The 24,450-nt window shown below is 48.6% G+C and overlaps 6 protein-coding genes across 6 annotated transcripts; 4 read left to right on the forward strand and 2 right to left on the reverse strand.

Moving 5' to 3' along the window:
* The first annotated feature begins 477 nt into the window (after positions 1-477).
* Positions 478-9,214, forward strand: DEU56DRAFT_349997 (uncharacterized protein). The gene is made up of 6 exons (XM_041345795.1): positions 478-2,900; positions 2,954-3,028; positions 3,085-5,730; positions 5,785-7,693; positions 7,748-8,997; positions 9,054-9,214. The coding sequence occupies exons 1-5, from the start codon at positions 615-617 to the stop codon at positions 8,977-8,979; spliced, it is 8,148 nt and encodes a 2,715-aa protein (XP_041208475.1). The 5' UTR covers positions 478-614; the 3' UTR covers positions 8,980-8,997; positions 9,054-9,214.
* A 205-nt stretch (positions 9,215-9,419) lies between these two features.
* On the reverse strand, positions 9,420-11,498 carry DEU56DRAFT_756073 (uncharacterized protein; the record flags this gene model as incomplete). The annotated part of the gene is made up of 8 exons (XM_041349977.1): positions 9,420-9,787; positions 9,841-9,914; positions 9,966-10,177; positions 10,227-10,464; positions 10,518-10,615; positions 10,667-10,676; positions 10,727-11,368; positions 11,422-11,498. The coding sequence occupies 8 exons, from the start codon at positions 11,496-11,498 to the stop codon at positions 9,420-9,422; spliced, it is 1,719 nt and encodes a 572-aa protein (XP_041208476.1).
* Positions 11,499-12,896: 1,398 nt separating this feature from the next.
* On the reverse strand, positions 12,897-15,126 carry DEU56DRAFT_803981 (uncharacterized protein). The gene is made up of 5 exons (XM_041353240.1): positions 14,852-15,126; positions 14,173-14,787; positions 14,112-14,121; positions 13,430-14,058; positions 12,897-13,375 (listed from the first exon to the last, which is right to left on the reverse strand). The coding sequence occupies exons 1-5, from the start codon at positions 14,917-14,919 to the stop codon at positions 12,955-12,957; spliced, it is 1,743 nt and encodes a 580-aa protein (XP_041208477.1). The 5' UTR covers positions 14,920-15,126; the 3' UTR covers positions 12,897-12,954.
* A 2,632-nt stretch (positions 15,127-17,758) lies between these two features.
* On the forward strand, positions 17,759-19,609 carry DEU56DRAFT_736816 (S-adenosyl-L-methionine dependent methyltransferase; the record flags this gene model as incomplete). Its single annotated transcript, XM_041348536.1, has 11 exons — positions 17,759-17,835; positions 17,895-17,954; positions 18,004-18,079; positions 18,132-18,142; positions 18,204-18,278; positions 18,328-18,401; positions 18,455-18,675; positions 18,727-18,827; positions 18,881-18,950; positions 19,002-19,091; positions 19,151-19,609. The coding sequence occupies 11 exons, from the start codon at positions 17,759-17,761 to the stop codon at positions 19,607-19,609; spliced, it is 1,314 nt and encodes a 437-aa protein (XP_041208478.1).
* Positions 19,610-20,252: 643 nt separating this feature from the next.
* DEU56DRAFT_736745 (uncharacterized protein) lies at positions 20,253-21,558 on the forward strand (the record flags this gene model as incomplete). The annotated part of the gene is made up of 8 exons (XM_041348532.1): positions 20,253-20,303; positions 20,360-20,517; positions 20,569-20,648; positions 20,701-20,753; positions 20,812-20,852; positions 20,901-21,008; positions 21,061-21,268; positions 21,340-21,558. 8 exons carry the CDS (start codon positions 20,253-20,255, stop codon positions 21,556-21,558), a joined length of 918 nt encoding a protein of 305 aa, XP_041208479.1.
* Positions 21,559-23,268: 1,710 nt separating this feature from the next.
* DEU56DRAFT_350440 (uncharacterized protein) lies at positions 23,269-24,439 on the forward strand. The gene is made up of 5 exons (XM_041345797.1): positions 23,269-23,376; positions 23,431-23,785; positions 23,833-23,946; positions 23,997-24,122; positions 24,173-24,439. Exons 2-5 carry the CDS (start codon positions 23,602-23,604, stop codon positions 24,310-24,312), a joined length of 564 nt encoding a protein of 187 aa, XP_041208480.1. The 5' UTR covers positions 23,269-23,376; positions 23,431-23,601; the 3' UTR covers positions 24,313-24,439.
* Positions 24,440-24,450: the final 11 nt, after the last annotated feature.

The following is a 24,450-nucleotide window of genomic DNA, read 5'->3' on the forward strand; positions in this document are numbered from 1 at the left end:
TAAGTCGTAATCTGGTGCTGGGGGGGTGGGTTTGAGCGGTTCTGTTTTTACGTGGCGAGTTAGCGGTTGGTATCTGAGCGTTGGTAGTTGGAGGTCTAGGTTTGGGACGTTTAGTTCTGGGAAGGGGATGTTGTTGCGATCGTCGTCGTCTTCGATGCTGCTAAGCGATGAGCTGCTAAAGCGTTCTGGGGTGTCTAATGGGGAGGAAGCTGTGGTCGTTGTCGTTGACCAATTTGACCAGTTTGTTTTTGAGCGGGTGTTGGTCACCGCTTTCCCTTTTGCTGTTCTGGGTCTTAGGCTATCTGTGCTAGGCATCAGATGTCCACGTAAAAAGGGTTGAGTAGATACAGCCCTTCTTTTGTAATACTTGTGGTCTGTTGTGGTGCGGTGCACGTAATAAACTGCGTTTTCTGTGAATGTTTGGTTAGCTGTTTTAAATTGAAGTTTTTTCGAATTTCTGATTCGGTAACGCTAGATCAAGGCTGCGAGCTAAGACTATTGCGAGAGCTAGGACTAGATGCGAAATTGGGTTGGTTCGAACTCGCTCTGTTCACCACGATGGAGTGGTGCCGTCGTCTCGTGGTTGTCTGTGCTCGAATGATGATGCTACTGACATGCTGTGCTGCTCTATCCTAACCTGGCTGACTAAGCTCTCGGAATCGTCCGTATGGGGTCTTCTGCTCTACCCCTGCCCTAGGACCCCCTACTCCAACGTGCGTGGCACAATCGAGAACTTCCTCGACGCCGGTGCGAGTTTCCTTGTAGCCGCTCATGCTGCAGAACCAGCTCTTGCCCTCGCAGACTTCGAGACTGCCATTAGATCAGGGATTGATGACTGGGTAGCGCGTGTGTCGCTTCAGCATATCGATTCTGCATGCGTCTCGATTGAGGCGTGCGCCTCTGCGTACTCCTCGAGAGCGCTGAAATCTTACCGTGGAAACCCAGAGAATTTGTCGATCATGCTTCTCACACTTTTCGAGCTCTGGGTAGCCATCGATAAGATCGTCGTCAGACAAATACCACTCCTGGCAGAATATCCCCCCGAAATTCCATCGACCCTTTGGGAGTGTCTTTTATTTCGCAAACCTTCAGCTCTCGATCGTCTACAAGAGTTAAATGCCTACCTTCAAGCTCGTCATTGTGCTTCCAGGTATCCGTCGGTGTTTTTGTCCATGACCGATAGCAACTCATTCTCCGTGCGGTATTTTCACGAGTCTTCAAAGTTGCAGAATTTGAAACTCCTCATCGAGACGCATGCTCAGATAGAGCGGGAGAAGAAGTTGATTGAGCTCTCGACTCTCAATCGGCGGTACGCTGGCCTAAATGTGCAGGCAGTAACCTTATCGCATGAATACACCACCAACTTCCGCGGCAATGAGCACCATGACAAGAAAAGCTGTCAAAAGTGTCAACTGGAGCAAGAGATGCAGTCCATGTCTATCGCAGTTCACGAGTGGCCGCTACCAGCCAACGAGAAAGAGGCAATCGCGGTTGTGTTTGAGCTGGTGTGCCCCACAGCCTTCGACATGTGGAGATGTATGACATTGCATGTCCTCGTCGACATCTGCACTCCAGAGAAGATTTTGCCCACTCATCCCTTCATGACACTGCCGAAATATAGCGCCCTACAGAGATACCGCAAGTGCCATCCAAGGCAGAGGCTGACTTTGGCTTCGGATGCCAAACCCTTCAGCAACTCCCATTACAGTCGCAATCACATTCCCACAATAGAAGACAGTGTATGTGTCAACAACGGCCTCGTATTTCGGCCCTTCGATACAGCCACAAATGCCTGGGCGGCCAAAGTAGTCCTATTGCAGTACGATTTTAGGAAGTTGTGCACTTTTATTCTTCCCAAGGGACCCTATCATGGCTTGCAGCAATACGTTGCGGAAACGTCCCATTCGTCGAACGAGGTCATAGCCAACCAGGCTGATTGTCACAAGGACATGACCATTCACGAATATATCGCATTCGGATCCCTGCGGAGTGGACCGCGATTGCAATGGATGAATATACTACGTGAACTTCGTGCAAGGACACTCAATTTTCGACGGGAGGAAGTCCATCTGCTCTTAACACAGGCCATTTCACAAGTTGGCCCACTTTCATCTAACGAGGGCCTTCTGTGGCACGAGGAGCTGAATAACATGCCCTTCCTTAGTACGCTACTTGGAGAGCTGGAGATTTTGGCGGCCACAATTGAAGAAAATTGGTTGGAAGGTGTCACGATAAGCACTATCATCATGCTTGTGTGCCGTATCTTGTCCTCGACTCAGGTAGAGAGTATCAAAAATCGCGGACATTCACTACTTCGAAGGATACGAGCTACGACCTTCACCTTGCTGATACAGCTATGGACAAAAATGCAAGCCAGCAACGACTCAGACGCGACGGTCAATCAGGAATTACAAGGACGCGTTCGTGATATGGCAGTCACCTGTCGTAGCACCTTCGATGTTGATGGAGATGCTTCACTGCTCCTGACGTCGAATAATGACATCAAGACGTTTGCATACTGTGGCGTCATGATAAATGACAACACTCCAAGCGAACTGGGCGAACTTACCCAACATTCCAAGCTGCTGCTCGAGCGAGATAAAAGATGCTGTCTCAGATTAGAAGCTGCTGTTCGCCAATATGCAGAGCTTCATAGGGAGGGTCTTGATTGTGCAGTCGCGGAGGTGTGGTGCAGCTACAGACCGGGGAGTCCTTGGAAGGCATTACCGGCTTCAAAATCTCGTTGGCTTGTGTCACACACCGCGCCTTCGTGCACTCAATTACCGCAAGTTGTGCACTTCAATCTGGTCAGCGGGAGCTTGCGTGTCGACGGGATAAAGCTGGGTAGGCTCCCGTCAATGATAGTGCAACATCCCACATACCGATCAATGTTCGGTAATGTCAGTCTTTACGAGTTGCAACTCTCTTCGCATATGCTGACTGTCAACTACAGCGAGTTTTTGATGTCGTCCCTGCTGATATTCCCGGAATGGATTATTCGACACGGACGAATTTCTGTGACCATCAGGTTAGTACTCGTTCAAGTTGTCATCACCGAGTAGTTAAAATAATATCTTAATATAGGTGTCTTTCGCTCTTCGCAACTCACATGATCTCATCATCCGTGTCAAGCATATTGACCGAGGCTCGCCTATTCTTCAACTCATTCCACACAAAAAATTTGTCGATGACCTACCAACAACCTTGATAGAAAGCCATACTCATTGGCTCAACCTGGACATGAGCGAAATCGAGATTCGGCCAGCAGAAAATGCGTGGAAGACTTCCCCTGAAAATTGGCTCTTGCGATTTTCTGATTCGGGCCCCTCCACAATGGAGAGGGCTAGCAGTGCCATCCTCATTGACATACGTAGTCGAACGTGGGGCATGATCTCCAAGAGGTTGCGTCCGCTGGAGGATACCCGCTACATCGTGGTCACATATAATGAAGCACCAGGGGGTACTTTCTCCTCGCTGAAGGTTGACTTACCTCGATACGGTCTTGAATTTTTCGTCGACGAGGATGGAGAATTGCAGTCTCGCAACATGCGCAACATGGTCGTCGACACCATTCAGTCGACTGGAACGATGTTGGGATTAATCAACCAGCTTGTCTTGCGTCCGAAGTCGCAAATTGCAGACGAGCATCCGCGCACTGTCATCATCCCAGACGGTTGCATCTCACATTCCGCTCATGGTCATCACGTCCGGGTAACCATCGCTCCCGAAGGCCCCCGAGTGGCGTACCACTTGTACAGGGCTGATGTAGACCTACGCTGTCTCACTGGGAATGTAGGTCTGACCAGCAAGCTCTATCAAGCGCTCCTCCACGCTATTACCAGCGGCTGTCTCCCTGATCCCCTGACGGGTCGAACAGGAACAGAGGAGGCATTGCATCTTTTGCATTCTGCAGCTTGCCAGTCTTTCATGAAGCTCCGCATTCGTGACACAGACCTTTTGCGTCAGATCAGTTCACTGTCAGCCAAGCGCGTCTGGTATCCCAGTCATCTCCGAAAGATGCAGACAGTGTCGTGGTCGTCCCTTGCGCCCCTTTCACAGCACTATGATTTTCATCTAGTAGCAAAATCGATCATGGACTATGGCAGGCGGCTATCAAATTTCTCAGAAGGGGCTGCAAAACTTCAGCTTACCTTTGATCTCCCATCATCCACCGATCACCTTCTTGAGCGCGCATCCATTTGCGCCTCGGCGGTCTATCCCGATCAGTATTCTTTAGCATTTCCGTCCCGCAACACAGATTGCATATATCCACCACGCGAGGTCCCTGATAAACATGCGGAAGAGAGGGCCTTCAACACAGCCTTCATGGTACACCAGTGGCCGAGTAGACTTCCGGTGCAACGAAATTTACTCAGTTTGTTGACTCAGTGGAAAAAGGTTCGGGGTGTTTCCAGGGCCCTCAGCTTACGGTACTCCAAAGACTGGCTTCAGCCGGCTTTTCCCGATGTCTTCCTTTCTGCGTACGACCGCTGTCGTAGTGCTACGGAGAATGACAAATTTCAGCTGGTGTTCACCCTGGCTTCAGTATCATACGGCTCATTGGACACGTACGCACTCATCCCGACACTCTTAGCCTTCGCCACAGTCCCTCAAATTCGCAACCTACATCGCCTGCCAGAGCTCGCCTTCTATGACATCTCTGATGGCTTTATGCTTACCGATGCGAGATTGGATAGTCTCATCAATTCGTGTGCGATAGCTTATGAAAGCAGTCCAGAGAGTGGTCTAGCTGCAATGCCCGGGGAGCGTAAAAAGGCTTTACGAAAGCGTCGTCGGTCAGCTTTTGATAATGCATGTGGTTCTGAGAAGGGAGTCATTCTCAGCAAAGTTCGGAGCGCTTGGCCATGCGAAGACCCTCCGATGCCTAATGACCTGCAAGCAAGCCGCTTCAATATGGGTGAACTGCTGAGGAAGCTGCGTCCAGTGTTTCGTAGTTGTTGGGCAAACCATTGTTTGAAGGAGCACTTAGATGTCCAGCAAGTGACCCTCAACCAATTCTACGCTCCTCAATCTCCTTCGAAACTACCCTCGCAATACATTCCTGATTCAAATCTCGGGAATGTTGCTTTACCAATCTCATCTGTTGGTGCCCAGTATCTTTTTGATAGGAATCCACCTGTTATACACACGCTCAGGTCTTCCCAAGTTCTGCCCAATTCCACTCGAAGAGATTTGACATCTCCAGGTTCCGAAGTCACAACGAGGTTGCAACAGCTGATCGACGATTTTCGCGCCCGAGGAAGCAATAACTTCCACCAGAACTATGCTAATGATTTGGACCACAGCAGATCAATTCTCTGTGAAGAAAAGCTCGTTACCCTGCCAGATCCCACGGCGTACACTATGGAAGTACTGCTTGAGCACCATTCTCTGCATAGCCAGAGATTCCAAGATTCACTCGCCACTATCGTTCACGCCCTCTCCCCTGCTTCTGCCGCCGAGAACGCATTGTCCAACGCTGGACTGTGGCCCCGAGTTACACCGAACTTTCTTTTCGCTCAGATGGCATCCGTATCCGGAAATTGTTTGGGAAGGGCATGGCATGTGACTCTCGTCCAGATGTCCCAGACACTTCTCCAACTGCAGCGCTCGCGAAGGCTGTTGGTCCTTGCCGCTCGTAAAAGCTGGGTCGAATTCTTCAAGGAATTGGACAACGAAGAATGCGAGGGATTTGATCCTGAGCTGTACCCTGACTGGCTCTTAATACAGGTACGCTGTAAAAAAAAATCAATCGTTAATGGTTACTGATAACAATGCCCTCAGATTGAAAGTCAGTTCCTGGCACGGCCTGTCCAAGTGAAGGTTGCGCTGGAGATGATGTCGCCATCCACGGGACGAAATACTTCTCTCCAGCTGAACATGGGCGAAGGCAAATCTTATGTGATCGTTCCCCTTGCAGCAGCCGCACTTTCTGATGGCCAAAAGCTGGTTCGAGTCATTGTGTTGAAGTCATTGTCTACTCAAATGTTCCAACTCCTGGTTGAACGATTGAGTGGCCTTGCGCAGAGGCGAATTTTCTATATCCCATTCTCCCGCACTTCCTCTATCAACTCATTGCAGGTGAAGATGTATCGTGACTTGATGCAAGAATGCATGGACGCCAAGGGCATTTTGGTTGTGCAACCGGACCATATCCTATCATTCCAGTTGATGGCTGTTGATCGCCAGCTGTCCCCTCAAAAGAACTTGAACAGCACTGCTCGAGACATGTTACAGGCTCAGTTGTGGCTCGACAATCATACACGCGACATCCTAGACGAAAGCGATGAAATCCTGCACGTCCGCTTTCAGCTGGTGTACACTATGGGTCTCCAAAGGTCGCTTCAAGGTCATCCAGAACGGTGGACGACCACACAACAAGTGCTGAGTCTTGTCGCAAAGCATGCCGCTCAGCTCATGAGTGATTTTCCCTCTCAATCTACTCACGAGCACGGAGCATTCCCCTTCATTCGCATTCTGCACCCAACAGCAGGTGAAAAATTGGTCGAATGGATCGCACAAGATATCACCTGTGGCGGACTCGAAAACCTAAGCTTCGACCAAGCATCTCTACCAGTGAAGCAAGCTGTCCGTCAGTTCATCACAAATGAGAAGATTTCCAACGACAGTATCAATTTAGTGGAGGATCGCTACAGACACACCACCATCTGGCCCGGCCTTCTAGTCTTGCGAGGACTGCTGGCATATGACATTTTGGTGTACGCCCTCAAAGAACGTCGCTGGCGCGTGGACTATGGCCTCGACCCAAAGCGAACGATGTTAGCCGTTCCATTCCGCGCCAAAGATATGCCCTCACTGCGGGCAGAGTTTGGCCATCCAGACGTTGCTGTCACCCTCACGTGCCTGTCATACTACTATGCAGGTCTCACGCTCCAGCAGCTCATGTTGTGCTTCGAGCTCCTGTTGAAGCAGGATAATCCCACCCTCGAGTATGAATCATGGGTGCTTGGACTTCAGTCCGTCCCAGAAAGCCTCCGGCGCCTTAGCGGAATCAACACAAAATCACCAGAGCAGCTCCGCGACCTTCAGAAACTCTTCGGATTCAACAAGGCAGTCATAGATTTCTACTTGTCTCGAGTGGTTTTCCCCAAGGAAGCGAAGGCATTCCCGAGTAAGCTCACCTGCTCCGGATGGGATCTCGCTCAAGAGAAGAGACATTTTACGACTGGCTTTTCCGGTACCAACGACAATCGTTATCTACTGCCAAGCTCGATCGTGCAGCATGACCTTGATTACCAGCGCAGCACAAATGCCCGAGTCCTATCATTTCTTCTGCGCCCGGAGAACAATTGCTACACATGCATACCACCCGGCCAAAAGGTGCAGGATTTCATCGATGCCCTTGTCGCGCAAACCCCCGAGATCCGCGTGCTCCTTGACGTGGGTGCGCAGATGCTGGAATTGAGAAATCAGGAATTGGCTGAAACATGGCTTCGAGTCAAGCACGACGCCCAAGCTGCGGTTTTCGTGAATGACGACGATGAAATTGTTGTTGTCAGCCGGGATGGGACAGTAGAGCCTCTCGTGTCATCTCCCTTTGCCCAGCAGCTTGACCAGTGTGTGATATATCTAGATGACGCGCACACTAGAGGAACGGATGTCAAGCTGCCTTCCGGCTTCCGAGCTGCTGTCACACTTGGCCCCAAAGTCACGAAAGACCGCCTAACGCAAGGTTCGTGAATTCAGAGTTCATGCGAATCAGGTTTGATAATCATCAATGACGCAGGATGTATGCGAATGCGGAAGTTGGGCAATGGGCACTCAGTAATGTTCTTCGCTCCAACTGATGTTGACCGGAGCATTCGTTCGGCGACCCAGAAAGTTGACATCAACAATGTCGATGTGGCAGATATCCTACACTGGACAATGCTCGAAACATGTCGTGACATTCAAATGCGTGCATCACACTGGGTTCAACAGGGATCGGATTTCAATACACGACACTCCGCATGGGCTAAATTCTCACGTACCCCTACTTCGATTTCTACTCTGAAGACCACATGGTTGCAGCCTGAGGAGCGTTCGTTGGAGGATATGTATGCACCAAGTAGTTCCTCACAACTATTCGGATTTTTCGATCCAGACATTCAAAGAAAGTGCGAAGAACTCGGATTCCTATCGGCATCGGCAAGAAATATGGATGAGGAACAAGAAAGGGAGGTACTTCACGAGGTAGAGAGAGAGCGTCGAGTGGAAAGACCACCCAGGGTCGAACCTGCAACTCATGTTTTGCATGCAGACGTCTGTCGATTCGTGGAGACCGGCCGAATTCCTACTGGGTCCTCTGCGTTCATTCAAGCGCTGTCCAGCCTTGTCGGCACTGCCGCTGTATTTCATGAGCGCAATCAGTGGGCACAAAATGTTTTAGTCACTTTTGACTTCGCCCGTACGGTGGGGAATCTCTCCGTTCAAAAAGCGGATGATTATCTGCGACCAGTGAATTGGGTTGTATCCAGCAATGTTGGGCGCTCCCCACTGCTGGTGGTCTTGAGCCCGAACGAAGCGAACATACTGCTACCTGTCATCCGCAGAAGCAATGTAGTTCAGCTGTGCATCTATACTCCTCGCACCACAAAAACGATGCAGGCATGCGATGACCTTCGCCTCTACTGTGTTCCTTCGACCCCACAGTTGGCACCATTGAAACCACTGATTTGCCAGCTTAACCTTTTCGCTGGCCAACTCTATTTTTCCAACCAAGAGATGTATCTCCGCGCTTGCGGCTTTTTAGGGCTCAATGCACCGGATTTGGGGGACGATTTGATAGTGGACAGCGACGGGTTCATACGCGAGGAGAATCGCCCTTCAGCGAGAGCATCGTGCTCGTTCAAGCGATCCCAGCTTCCTTCACTGAAGGAGTTGTTCGGAATGAGGAGAAAAGGCATGGGGTATTCGCCGACTCACCTTGGAAAGATGCTCAGTGGTCGCATTCTGACCGAGGAGGATTTTCTCGACTGAGCGCCCGGTCTGTTTAGCGTAAGTTTTAGCGCCCTTCTCTAAGGGACTCAACTGACTGCAATTCTGGTTAACAGCGACTGCAAATTCTGGTTAACAGCGACTGCATCAGCACCAACAAAGGTCATTGGAATATCAGTATGCAGCATTCTCCGTAAATCTACCTGTACTCGAATCTGAAATGCCATAGCGTGTTGCTTGAGTAGACGGATTGCTTCCATGCCAATCTACTAACTGTTCAATCTGCCGCGCAGTTGAAAGATTATGGATATGTCTCGCAGATGCATTATTGGTAGTAGACTCATTCATACAGTTCTTCGCATATCATAAAGTGTAGTCTGCCCTGGAAAAGTGCCTTCAGAGGACCACACAACTTCACGAAAGTTGACGCATATGCGATAGTCGTCATATTTATCATGAACGGGATCGTAGTTTCCTTATGATCAAGGCGTCGCAGTGTAAATACCAATACCTCCAGGTAGGAACCTCAGACCAGTGATGTTTGTGTTCTGGCTAACAGAGAATATTCGCTGTAGCTGCGTCGTCGCGTTGGAGGTGATCGGCACCCCAGTCTCCTTCCATGGAACAAGGACCTGCGCGTTGCCCAAGTTGGCAACGATGAGCAAGTATGCAGTACCGTTGTACCAGACACCGATATCCACATCTTGGTAGTCGTAGTTGGCATATGTGGCGGTCGGGTCGACGATGAAGGGCTGAACGACGTCTGTGATGAGAACGTTGAGATTAGTCGCTGTCCCCTCGATCGTCTCAATATTGCCGGTTGTGGTTGGGTATTGGAAGGACTTGGAACCTAGGTAGTGGAAGTCAGTTTTATTCATACGCGCAGCATTAGTACAAACTTACCTAGAGCACCATGAGTGAAGGAAGTAAATTCCATGGCAGCCCATTGCTGGCCAGTGGGAGTCGTGTTCCAGTACCTGTAATTGGTGTGAGTACAGAAGTCGTATTGACGATTCACGGGAACTTACGCGCCACTGCCGATGGCCTGTGGCGTTGTCCACACAGACTTGGTGCGGTCATATCCCAAGATGTTGAGTCTGTCTTTGTAGGTCTGCACGCGGGCCCTCACATCCCACATGTACCCCTGGCAGTTGTCGCAACCGCAGTGACCGAAGTCCGGAGTACACTCTGTGTGCCACACAGGAGACCATGTGGCATTGATACCAATGGGATAAGCGTCCTACACCAGGCATTAGAAACGCGTGATGAAAATGAAATGAGTGGCTCACCTGCAGAACGATATCCGCTCCCTTGACGTAAGGCGAGAAGTTGTAGTCTTGGCAATTCAGAACAATAGAGATAGGATGATATCCATCCATTTGGTATATTAAGTCATACGCTGCCTGCGCCGCACTATGGGGATCAGAGTTGCCATCGGGCTCGTGTGCGGTCTCCCAGTTCAGTAGGTTAGGAATCGAGACGTAGGTGTTCACTTGTTGAGCAACAGCGGTCAGGTTTTGGTAGGTCCTGAATAGAAAGACATCAATGATGATAAGATGAGGTGACAGAGTCTGACATACGATCGCATATCATAAACGATGTACATGCCGGCACTGATGGTCTTTTCAATGACTTGTTGGAAAATAGCAAGGTTATCATAAGGAGGAATTGGGTGAAGCTACGGAATAGAAGCTCAGCACGGAACATATTCAAACATCGCAAAACATACCGTGTTAAACCTGGACAAGATGAGCGATTGCTTAAGAGGTAATAATGATGTAAGACGAACCCATCGGCTTTCAACTGATCGATTATAGACAAATTTGAGGCGAGATGCAGGTCGAAATTTACGTAGAATCCTTGAGGGATGAAGGGCGCAAATGCACCAGCACCGCTTAGAGGCCGGACCCACAGTGCACCGGTGCGCAAGTCTGTCTTCGTGACGGAAGCATCTGTATCAGGAAGATACAAAAGGGATGTGCGAGTGTGGAATGTCTGCTCGTTTGCAGACTGGGACTTCGAAGACGAAGGGGCAGAATACGTAGCAGAGCAGCTGACATCGTACGCGGTCTTCCGAGCCTTAAGATCGCTGATATCTATGGGGATTTGAATGCCAGTGGAGTTCAAAGCAACGTTTGCGGTGGTGTGGACGGAGCCCACGCTAATTGTCACACAGAGACTTCCCATGTCACTGGAGCCGCCAGAAGAGCCAGAGCCGGAAGGGAGTGAGAGGCGCTCAGCACCGGAAACCCAGTCGTAAACAATCGGGGTATCCACTACAAAAGCCGCACTCTTCGCATCCTCCTCGAGGTATGGGCGGAAGACAGGGGCACAGCGGAATGACAGAAGCGGTTCAGCACTCTGCGTGGGCAAGACAAACTGTCCGCCAGGGGGTACGACAGACTGATTTGGCATGAAGTTCTTTCCGCACCTGGAAAAATTTAGTAAAGAGCCATCAAGGTGCAGGGTCGAAACTATACGAACCATGTCGTACTCTGAGCGAGCGAGCCTCGAGCCACGCCAAGGGCAACTATAGCCGTGAATATTTTGTTGTGCTTCATTTTCTGTCTCTCGTCAGGCCTGGTAAGAGAGAGAGAGGCTGGGGGAGTCAGATCGGAACAAAGGAAGGATTTATACAACCTACTAGTACAATGCGATGCCCGGCCATTTAGTAAGCCCAGCACAGGTAAATAGAGGCTAGAGCGACTAGGATCGTCCCTGTCGGTAGGTTCCTGTGCGGTAATGTCACGGTGATCACTTGTTCGGAGGAGTCAATGAATGGCAGCTAACAGGAACGCCATACCATACTTGCCATACTGATGCCAAGCTTCTGGCGATCAAGGCGGCTCCAGAGGGCTCCAGCCGCCGTCGGAAGGGGCATTAGGGTCACTGCTGGTAGCGGTGCTTGATCCAACGCAATATGTTGGCGCTGAATTTAACTTCTGGGTGTGATGAGGAAAAATAAGCTGCAGAGTCTGTGGACACTAAATCAAAGTCAAAAGACACATAAGTGATCGCACAGGATAATATGAACCTCCTGGCTCTTCCTTTTGCCCCTGGCGAGTTCTGCGTTCGTTGTCTGCCGCATCAACAGGTATAACGTCAGAGCGCAGAAGCCGATCAGATTGGAATGAACCGTGAAGCGGGAAGTTCCCACAGTTGTTTGTTATTTGTTTGCCACCGAGGTTACCCTCAAAAGACGCGTGCAATTTTTTCTGTTGATCTTCATCTCAGATATGTCCCACATCCTCATCGTCTGCAGTTTTCGTTTTTCTACGAGTTTGTCGCCTTTCAAGTGAATGCTCCCATGCTCACTCCGCTCCAAATCGACCATCTCTCCAAATAAGTGTAGGCCAGTTTTATTGAAGCCGTTTTATCGTCTTAGCTGGCCAAATGCAGGTCATCAAGCCATTGTGCTGCATTTACTAAATCACAATGTTAGTACTTCGATTCAGTCTGATGTTCTATTTGCGCCCAGTACCAGTACTCGGTGCTGTAATGTGCTATATTTCTATGATGAGATTTTTATCTTTCAGTTATCCCTGTCTTAACATTCATGTCGAGATATGAAATCCTGACCTCTTTCTGCCCGTGCTTTCTTGCAAAAACCTCTCGCTAACTTTATCTCGCTTTTCAGACGTAGGTCACTTTCGAACGACATTGGAAAACTGTCTCGACCTCATGCGTCATGGACCAAGCATGCGCATACGAACTTGTGGAATGTCGATATGTCCAGGTATTCGATGATCAATTTGGCACAAACCTCGCCGCTTGGGAGGTATCGCACGTTATATGCATGTCATGGAGCTATAGACATAGTTTGCAATGTCATCACAGCTACTTTCATGTATTTTATGTTCTTTGGGAGCAAATGCCTTTGAGCAGCGCATGTTACATGGGCCTATGCCCCATTGTATTCCCAATGATAATGCTCACCCATTGTCTAGGTCTTTAAATTAAGTATGAATGTCCATGTCATTTTGGTATCTAAATCAACCCCTCAAAACGCCCTAGAAATTATTTCGGTGTGACCAAAAAGGCCGCAGATGCCACGCTACCAAGCGTGAAACCACTGCCAGTGCTCTTAACACTTCCGCTTATGAACAGAGCTTCAACACTACTACCATCACGAAGTCCGAGACCCGTCCAAGTCACCTTCGAGGTGACGTAGTCGGTATTGGTAGCGAGGACGAGCGTCTCAGTGCCTGCTGTCCAAGTAGCAATGTCAATGCCCCCGACCAAATAGTTGCTCCGCATTGAGGAAGCATTCAAGATATATGGCGTGAGCTTCGGCAAGCTCAGCGCGAACGCGGATGCTGCCAACTTGATATATTCGGGGTTCGGGTCTACCCAAGGGACGACACCCAGAGCACCTTGATTAATGCCCATGATGCTCTGGACAACCCATTCTTCGCCTGAAGGAGTGCGCATCCAATACCTGACCAATGTCGTCAACAACAGCGGATACAGGAAAGTGACAAAGACTACTAACTCCGCGCTGCCAAAAGCTTGAGGGACAGTCCATACCGCTTTAGTACGTTCCCATCCCATCACTTCCAGTCGATTTTTAAAGCTGGAAACCCGGTCGCTGATATCAAAGTAAGAACCGACACCGCTATTTGCGGGAACAGTGGTTCCATAATAGGTGGAGTTGGGCGGAACAGCAGCGCTATCTCCGGCAGGAATACTGAAGCAATTGTCACAACCGCAGTCACCATAGTCGGGTGTGCAAGTCGTGTTCCACTCGTTGGACCAGGTGACATTGTTTCCGATCATGTACACATCTTGCATGACGATATCTGTGCCTGCGGTGTACGAGGTCCATTCGTAGTCCTGGCAATTCAGCACAAGGCTGACAGGATGATAACCGTCCAGGCTGTAAATGAGGTCGTATGCAATAGTCGTGGCGTTTAGTGGGTCCGAGGTTCCATCTGGTTCGTCGCCGGTGTACCATAAAAGGAGGTTGGGGCGGTACTTGATAGCATTTACCTCCTCCATCACCGAAGTGTTGTTCATGTATGTGAATCGCATGTCGTACATGAGGTACATGCCGACTTGTTGCATACGATCCAGAACCATGTCAAAGGCAGTCGTATTGTCGAACGTGGGGACAATATGAATCTGTGCTGGTCGTAAGCACTTGAGTCTTTTATGCGAACATTAGGAAAACCTACAATGTTGAAACTAAAGGCCAGTATCAGTTTTGTGTGGACGGTCACATAAGAAAAGGCCTACCCTTGTTCCTTCAGCGTATCAATCAATGAGAGATTTGCTGAGATGTATTCAAAGGTCGTGTAAAAGCCAATCGGAAAGATTGGCTCGTACTCTCCACCCAGCCCGGTTGCTGGTTTTGCCAGAAGTGCTCCAGTCCTCAGATCCATCTTGGTCACGGAGCTGTTGGTCGGATTGGGGAGTACAGAAAGAGCTGCTGAAGCGCTATAGGTCTGAGGTGAGCTTGCTGCGTTGTAAGTGGCGTCGCAAGAGAGGTTGTATGCAGTCATCTGAGGAGTTATTCCATCAAGGCTGAACGATAGCTCATATGCAGAAGCATTGAGTGGCACGAGTGCATTGACGAGGGTCTTGCCGTTCAGGCTCACAGTGACGTCCAATGTGCCAGCACTGGAGAGAGGTCCTGATGGGAGGTTAATTGGCTGTGCTCCGAATATCTCTGAGTACACGACGGGTGAATCAATGAGGACGCCTGCAGGTGTGCCTACATCCTCTGCCAAATAGGGCTTCATAGCAGCCGCACACCGGAAGGCAAGAAGTGGGTCATTTGATACAGCTAGGACCGGGAAGTTGCCTCCTGGCGGAACAATAGGCTGGCTGGCCATGTAGTGCTTGTTACACCTTCGGAAGGGATCAAAAATGTTGGTCACGTTCGTGGTCGGCACATCGAAGTGAACAAACTCACCATGTTTGAGCTGATACACCAGCGAGTAGCTGTAAACTACCGAGCACTGCGAAGGTTAGACGTGGCATTCTTGCCAGTGCAGTAGCTGCGTCCTCCTGGGACAAAAGGAGAGGGTAAAAAGTATGCGAGATAACATCGGTTGGTTTTCCTCGGGCCAATATAAACGATTTCGTCCCCTCGGACAAGGTTCGGATCCACTGCTTGCTGGTGGGCAAAAAGAGCTAGGCCCATGTGGGTGCACACGTACTAACTACTAGGTGACATATGGTATGGCCAGAATCAGCTGACTCAAGGCTGTAGCGCTGATCCTATTATATACATTGTTGGAATATTAATTCATTGGATGACTTTCCGTAGGCAAAATAATCCAGAATATAATATTTCGGAGTCTAAAATACATTTGCAATAGTGACGAAAATTTAGTCTATGCAACAATAATCCCCCGTAGGCTCAGTCATTAGATTTAGTCCAGTCCTTGATGGGCAATCTTGCAATCCAGTACCTGCTTCTCAATGAAGACGAGGCAGAACTTTTTGATGACGACGGCCTAAATACAGTGATGGTAAGTAACTCTTCGTTGACGGAGGGTGCCGGTGAGACCTTGAGGATTGGTTGGAGGTAGGCGCTGGGACAGATTGGGTGAGATTGGATGCACCGGCGGAGGCGGCGTTGTCAGGTCTTAATTTCGTATGGAGGATTTGGTATACTAGAGCTTATGTAAAAAGACGAGGGAGAAAGAGGTGTCAACAAATGTTGACGACGCACCTTTTGACCGCACGTTGAGTAAGGCTCAATGATTATGTCAGCGAATATCACTGGCGTAGTGGCCTAAAACGGAAGAAGACGGATATTCAAGTCTGCAGAGGGGGGGGTACCCCCCCTTACAGATTAAGGTTTGAAAACGGGGGGCAAAGAAAATACTTTTGCAAATTGAGCTCAAATGAACAGCGGCATCGCGGCACACCTTCCTAATGTAGTCAAATTTATGATATAATATTCTAATAAACATATTTCGAGCCTACGGAAAGTCATCCATTATTCGGAGGTTGAGCGGTGACGCCGCTCACGCCAAGTCCAGTGACAGAACACTGGTCAGTGCGCATTCCATTATATTGTGTGTCATGTTTCATCTAGCATATCTTTCCCACTGATTGCCATTATGCTACTGAATCTTTTGTTCACATTGACCTACAGCTGCTTTTGTTAAATATGATAATAGGTCGCCTAGACCGCACCAGCCGAAGTGGGGAACAGCACAAGCGCGAGGCATTGGCTGCAGCAGGAATCCCGCACGCAGCGGGTGAATAGGCGTGAGCATGTAAACTCGAGCTGCAATATTACATTCATGATTGCATCAGAAATGGAGAACAGTTGAAGCATCCAAGGGAGGTGTCGGCTACCGTTGGAAGCTATATGCCGGGTGCGGCAAAATTCGACGCAGTGAACGGGTGAACATTAAAACTTGAAGCGCATGCGAGACCCGACGGGTTGCATTAAGTATCTAAGGTCCACGTCAGTTGTAAATGCAAACTTCATTCCATTGAAACTCCGGGTTTCGCCACGCGTATCGTGGGCGTACCACGCAATCTAGTCGTGAGGTGATGAGGTGCCTGTCAACCCACAGTTATGAGCGGCCTTGCAAAATGAGGGCTTACCTGGTTCTTCCACAAAGGATCCGAACTTCAGGGAAGATTTCGGGCATCTTGGAAGCAAGTGGACCTGAATAATTAATTCACCTTTGCCTCGGGTCGCAGAATGTATGGATCGGATTCAGATCAGTTGAGCTTCTGTGACAAATGCACTGTCGAATTTTATCACAGAGTACTGTTATATTCAATAGGCTCAACTGGTTCTGGAGGATAAATTATGAACTCCCGTTGTTCAAAAAAAGTTCAGCAAAGGAGACATCTTCTGGAGCAAAGCCTGCAACTCACACACGTCGCTAAGATAGTGGCGACACGAGATTCAATTCGACGAAAAGGATGAACTGCCGCACATAGGTGTTTGGAGACTTCTGAGGATACGTCGAGTTACCCTATGGATGCATCATGTCCAACATAGTTTTGGACCAGTTGAGGTCGAGAAGTGCCGACCTTTGGCCCCGCTTCCGGCCATCTTCAGACTTGGCCAGACGCATGCAATTCGGATGCGTGGACAGGTGTTGCAACCAAAGTGCCGCTATATAACCAGGTTTACAGTCACTTGATTAGTACAGGGTATAAGTTGTTATTACATACCATGAACATAAGAGAAGCCTGTGCCAAGGTATCAAATTCCTTCATCTTCGTGCATGTGCCTGAGATATCAGATACATTTATGTAGGACGAAATCAGAACTAACTCGTGGTAGAATTATGTCACATTCATCACTTGGGAGCCAGTTTGCTGATAGCGATAGTGTTGTCATTCTTGTGACCTCATATCCGCCCTTGGGCCATCAATGGGAATATATATTGTTGTCCAAATGCAAGACGCCGATAGATCCGGACCTCAAAACCTCATGTGATCCATGTCGAAGTCATGCGGGAGATGCTGAACACCCTCAAGGCCGTCGAAGTGGCAAAAACCCATGCTGTGGTCAAGTAAATACCAGATAAGACTCTGTGAAAGATGGAGAATGGAGCTCAGCGTTCATGTGAGGCCGTCAGCTGACCCAAAGCTATTAGAGTTCACTCATTCGAGAGAAACTCTTAATTTTGTGAGTGGCTAATTTCGGATGAAGGCGTCCATTGGACCAAGCTGGCTGTTCCGTGCATGCATTTGGTGGGACTCGGAGTAAGACACAGGCTAGGCTTGAAAGAACTTGAACATACCTCTTCTCGCTTAGTAAGCTACCATGTGTTAGACGAGCCAATCAGAGACAATGTCATCGAGTCGCCTCCGTTCCTCTTGGGAACTTTTTAATTGCATGCATCCTCGTAATCCGTACAACGAACCCCCTGATTTTGCTGACCTTGCGAGGCGTTACCCTCCCCTCAGACCACAGTACGCGGTCGTCAGGTCAAAGCCCCAGAGAGATACTGAAAATTCCCGATTTGAACCAGTGTCTTCATCAACCATACAGGATCAAGTACGATAAACTTCAAAAGCCTTCCGGCGCAAAGGTGAGCGGTGGTCAATTCTCTGTCTGTCGCGGTATATCAATGATGGCAGGCGTTTAACAGAAGCGCTCTTTCATCTTGACTATGGCCTTTCATTAACCCTACCAGATGATAGACTCTGCCCTCCAGTGAGCCTTGTTGTTGCACACCTCAATTTATCTCACACTAGACGTACATTAGGTCCCAAACAGGTACTTTCACCTTTCGAGGTTCGAAGCAGGAAGGCTGAATCGCGGGAAATTTGATATACAGGTTGAACTATGTTCTTTGGCTACAAGACATAGTGAAATCCACTTGCGGTTCCGACACCATCAGAGGGCTTGACATGTGCGTCGCATTATTCCTTGTTAAATGCAGTGGAGCAAACATCACTCAGTGGTACTGGCGCTTCAGCAATTTATCCGTTGTTGGCGTGTCGCATTGAACCTACTTGGAACTTCGTAACTACCGGTAAGCACCGTGGTCGGTATACTTTTGAAATGTGACGTGGACATATATTTCAGATATTGATGAACGGTCCGTCCAGTTCGCCAAACAAAACATCTCTCGGAATTCTATGGACAGTCGTATTTTTGTCGAACACGTGCCGGCTGATGGGCCTATTCTGCAACCATTGCATACAAGTTCAACGGGTTTCGACTTTACCATGTGCAACCCGCCGTTTTATAGCAGCGCCGAGGACGTTTCGCGCTCAACCGAATTCAAGGAGCTTGGTCCGAATGCAGTGAGAAATATGGTGTTCATGCATGTAAGAGAACTTGACCAATTGACTCAGGTTTGCTCCGGAGCAGAAGTGGAAATGATAACTCCAGGGGGAGAAACAAGTTTCGTTGCTCGAATTTTCTCGGAAAGTCTACAGTTGAGGACGAAGTGCCGGTGACGTGATTGTATCCACAATTCGACTTCAGATGTGCTGATGTGCGTTTTAGGTGGTATACTTCTATGCTTGGGAAAATGTCATCAATTCCTGATATTGTCTCACTCTTTCGCGAACACAGCGTGCGTGCGTTGCGGAACTCTACGGTCTCCTATCTGACTTGGTCACCTAAGGTAGACAACTATGCTATAACAGAGTTTGTTCAGGGTCAAACTCGCCGTTGGGCCATCGGTTGGTCATTTCAGGATGCCAGGCTTCCTGATGTATGCTTCTGGTTGACTTCTAGGCCTTTACGCAAGTTATTAATTTCAAAATCATCCAGACCTTCGCTCGCATCTCCAACCCAACCTTGAAGAACATCATGCCTTCTCGAAACACGCTGCATCATGCATTTCCAGGCGCTCGATCTGTGGACATTCTGGCAAGCGCTTTACGAAGCGTTATCGCACTTATTAATGGTGTAACGGTTGCATCTTCGGCTACTCCCGCGACTTCTGAGCATTCTTTTACCATGCTGGTGCATGCCCAAAGCAACACCTGGTCCCGCGCAGCACGAAGGGGAAAACTTCCAGAAATAGTCTGCGCGTCTCAAGAATCGCCAGTCCTGCGTTGTTCGATTGAATCTCGTGAGCGCTTGTCTTCTTATACTTCAAGGGACATTCCATGCCAGCTTGTGTTCATCTGGGTTGAGGGCAAAGATCGGTTGATCTTCGAGAGCTTCGCTAGTCATGTAAGCCGCCAAATCACTTCTACCCTACCAGAGTTTGGGGACGTAATATGATTTTACATAAGCTTTGCACGCAACCCTTGCACCTCCCATGAACAACTGTCCTCGTGATACAGCCTCATCATATTCTACTTGGCGTTTATCACGTCCCGATTGAGCCCCTGCATGCCTACGTTCTGCGTTCATAAAAAAACAAGACGCCCAACGTTGCTTCTGACACCAAGGGTGCTGTGCATACTTGCCTTGCCTCAGCTGCATGAAGCATAAGGTTTGCAACGCGGTGTGCGAAACAGCAAACTATTGCATCCAATCTTTTAGCATCTTATGTGAAGCGCAACCCATGCACAGGTTTTAGTATGAGTGCGCCTTGTGTTCATGGGCATCTTCTGTTCAGGTATAAAACCTGGCTGATGCAAGAGAAACCTCTCAACATCCCATACACCTCAATCGATATCATGGCAGACGCCGACGCCTCGAGATCGCAGGACCGCGGGACCGATTCCACTTCACCCACCGTCACTGTGGCGTCGGCCAAATCAAACAAGGTACGAAATGGAGTCAGAGCTCAGCTATGGTTCTTGACATTCTATTGCAGACATCGTGTCAATGCCCCGCCGACATACATTTAAGCGCCGACACACACCCAGGGAGAAATTTGGTTATCTGCATTGGTGCGCGTCACATCGTGCAGTTCCAGATGTCAATATTCACCTCTACAGACGGGACATCAAACAAATATGGTGATAAAGTAGGTTGCGCCACTCATTCTGCGATGATATTTTATGAATATATATTCGATCCTAGAACACCAATATCGTCGAACTATATAGCCAGATCATCAAGAATGACACACAGTTAACGTACTACAACAGTGGTGTGGGCACGTTTTCTAGGCCCTACGGTCTCGCACACAAACACATGGCGGAGCACTTCTCGAGTATCTTGGACCTGGCCATTGCTCAGTAAGCTCGCTGGATGTTCGCCCTTTATGGCTCGTAGTAACGGCCGTGAAGTAAGATCAGCAAAAATATTATACACGCCTATAAATGGCTCTCAGACAGATACAAGGACGGCGATAAGATCTTCCTGTTTGGTAAGTCCCCTGGATATTGCATGTAGTCAGCTATACTGAAATGCGAGGCCAGGGTTTTCAAGAGGTGCATACCAAGTTCGTGCTTTGGCAGGAATGATCCACGAAGTATCCATCGACTTGATCCATGCCCTATGATCTTTCTTGTTGATTATTCTTTTGATAGGTAGGGCTCATATTACCCGGCAACCATGAACAGATCCCCTAGTGAGTATATTTGATGATCTTTCTTGATTGGCCAGCTGACTTCAACAGTGCCTTCCAACTTTATTCCGACATCAATAATAGGGGTAGAAAACTGGCGGAGGGATTCAAAGCGACATTCTCGAGAAAAAGGGTAGTAATACATTTCATCGGCGTATGGTGGGTATCATCCCTGAGTGCGACTGATCAGCATACCTGACGCACCGCTTAGGGATACCGTTTCGTCCGTTGGTATAAGGAAGGCCAAAAACTTGCCATCCACCGATACATGCAGCCACGTTTGCTACTTTCGCCATGCACTCGCGTTAGATGAGCGCCGGGTGAAATTCCTACCCGAGTATGTCCACGGCAGCATGAGCGATCGATGCAACGAGACCGCGGATATTAAGGAGGTTTGGTTTGCTGGTAGCCATTCAGATGTGTATGTATTCCTTACCCAGATGGCACTCCTTTGACGTCTTGTTCCAGAGGGGGTGTAGGCAGGCCAAAGGGCCATCCCCTCGACTTTCGAGACACGCCTCTACTATGGATGCGTGAAGAAGTTCTCGAGGCGGGGCTTCGGCTCGATGTTCCCAAGGTTGCTTTCAGACATAGTGACTTTACGGAACCTAAGTTAACAAACTCTCTAACCTTCCCGTGGTGGCTGCTTGAGGTTTGTCCGATCAGACATCTTCGCTATGGTAGCTGTGATAAGCATTCAGAACGGTAAGTGGCAACGTTCCTCCATCTGACTTATATTCTGAGTACGTGTAGGCCGCATCTCGGAAGAGGCCGTATCATCTTGCCTGGTCAAGAGGTCCACTCGTCAATCCTATTTCGCCCCAATTACCGGCCACAAGCAGTTTTCTTGAGAAATTTCCAGCAATGGCCTGAAGTAATGCACTGGCACATAGCATCCGTTAACGTGCAGTTACCAAAGCTTGGTCATGCCTGGGAAAAATCACCTTTCAAACGCTCGACTGCTGAAGCTCTTATCCGTAACGGTGCAATTCACGGCAGGAACATCCTTGATTATGTCGATCGCTTGGCTTACATTTGCTCGTTTGGTGAGATGTCAAATGATTGTGACATACTGATCTGTTCTGATGGATCGCAGAAATCGGAGTTGAAGTAGTCCAGAACTCGAACTTCAATCCGCTGAACAAGCTCGAGACCTACGTATATGATACCACCGGCAGAGGTATCTTGGGAAGTCCCCCGGCGGATGCCGAACCCAGCAGAAGCGCCGATATGGCATTATGTCGTCGAGTGCGCCTTAGTGCATTAGTCGCGTACTGCCAACTTGGTATGTCTTGTCTTTCCATCATTACATTAACAGATTTTCAGAAATGCACAGTCAGGGAGAGAGAGGTGGACGCGGAACGCGTACTGGGTGACCTTGATATTCCAGGCATGCTCAAAGATGGGAACCCGATATGCCAAGGCAGAGCGTGCGCAGCTATTCCGCCTCTTTGCAAGATCGAAACCATAAGAGGCAAACTCCTTACAGAGGATCTGATTCATAAAATTATCGACCTTTGTCAGACGGCCGACGAAACCAAATTCATTGCAGTGAAGACACTGTTTTTCCTTGCGCAAGATTTTGGTTAGTTTCATTATGCCTCTCAATCGATTCAAAGGTTCCCTCTCATGCGGTGGAACCAAAGATGATGTGTCTTGTATCCTTTCACAACAAGGATATACCGAAAACATCATCGATTTGTTGAAAGATAGATGCGAGTCTTCCCCTCCAAAAATTTTCGCCCTTCCTAACTTGTATCTCAGCCACGATCGTTGTGGTTGTTGCGTCAAGAATCTTGAAAACTGTATTCAGTGAAGGTCGGTCTCAACATAGATTCATTGAAATCACGATATTCTAACACTTTATGTTTAGCGACTCGGAGGGCTACACTGTCTGGAATTACAGGGGAAAAGCTTGTCAGAAAACTCAAGAGGTTAATAAAACGTCGTGATTTCTTTGTCACCCCGGCTGCAATTGCAGCATTATGCACGATTTGCAATAATAGTGAGGGTTAAAGTACCCTTTTCACTCATGTGCTCAAGACCGATGCTCTTCCAGACAAAGAACTCATTACGGAGGTCATACAAGGCAATATCCTGGCCACATTGGTTGGGCTATTCAACGATAATCAACGCCTGAGTGGTGGACTACGCGGCTTAACGGAGCTCGCTGAATCAAGCGGTTCGTATCCGAAATCACTTAAGAAGACCCTACTTACCAGATTTCCATCATTCAGAGGATGTGCGTAATGAATTAGCACAGGGTTCGCACATCAACAGGTTAGTTGCGTTTGCGAAAAGCAAAGCAGTGGAAAGGAGCAAAGAGGCAACCGAGGAGCTCACAAAGCTATCAAAACACGGTTTGGTCTCTTCCATATTTTCTCCAGGAAAACTGATGTTGTTGTCTCAGAGGTACTTCGCAAGCAAATCATTGACAAAGGAGGCGTGCAAAGCGTGATTGAAAATTTGGCGAAATCGGATCACGCATTATTTGCTGCGGAAGCTTTGCTGACTCTCATGGGATACAGTGAGTTCTCTAAGTTAGGCATTTTATGAACAAGTTCAACTGAGCTGCCTTCAGGCGACACTGCGGAACTACTAGTGCAGAATACGCACACAGGCCAACATTTGCTGCAGATGATCGAGAAACGCGTTTTTGACAGAAAATTTCCCAGGGAGGGTAAAGATATTCTTTCAGACATATTGAAAAATAGTTTGCAAATTTCTCATTGCGGCAGGCTCTCACATTCTTATGAGCTGTGCAGGTGCCTTGCGAGGCATAATGTTACCGTCAAACAGATACACGGATCAACAGTACCACAAATCGTGCAAGGCGGGAAACCTCTTTGACATTTTGTGCAATATGCTCGCAATCACTCAGTCCTACGCTGTCCAGTGCAGTGCTATTAAATACCTGAACATCATTGCTGACAACGGTTGGCTCAGACGTTTCTCTCGAGAATGTACACTGATGGAGACACAGACGACGCACTGCCGAGTATGCGTGGCACCAAAATAGTAGAAGCTCTCGTGTGTTGTATCAAGGTTGTGGATACCCGGGTTATCGAGGATGTCTTGAAGAAGATTTGGCGTGACGGTGAGTGATTCAAGACACCCTGTCACTTAATATGCTGATGAAAACACCAGTGGTGTTATTTCGTGAAATCAGCGAGACAGATAATGTACTGAATCTACTGATTGACATGTTCAGCAGTCATGATCCTGCCGAAGTTCCGCGCGTGACTACCATATTGGAATCTTTATCGTCAGACGGTAAATCGAAACTCACCTATTTCCGTGATTGAAGTTAACAAACATTTCAGGAACGATACGCCGGAAATTGCAGAGTATGCCTGCGTACCAAAACCTGAAGACGGAAGCTCTTCACTACTTAGGCCCATACCACGATCATGGTCAGTTATCCTGCAATATCTGTTCTCCTCGTGTTGCAGCTTGCTTCTAGATCTGTACACCTGTGCATTAGAGGCCATCAAATCGACGATCAGGATATTCGAGGCATATGGGGACGACACAACGTAGCAAAACGACCCTCTCCGCTCCGCTACCAGTACTGGGATTCCAATGACCACCCCCATGAACA

This window comes from Suillus clintonianus, assembly GCF_016758775.1.
Source record: "Suillus clintonianus strain FC179 chromosome Unknown DEU56scaffold_35, whole genome shotgun sequence".
NCBI lineage: Eukaryota > Fungi > Basidiomycota > Agaricomycetes > Boletales > Suillaceae > Suillus > Suillus clintonianus.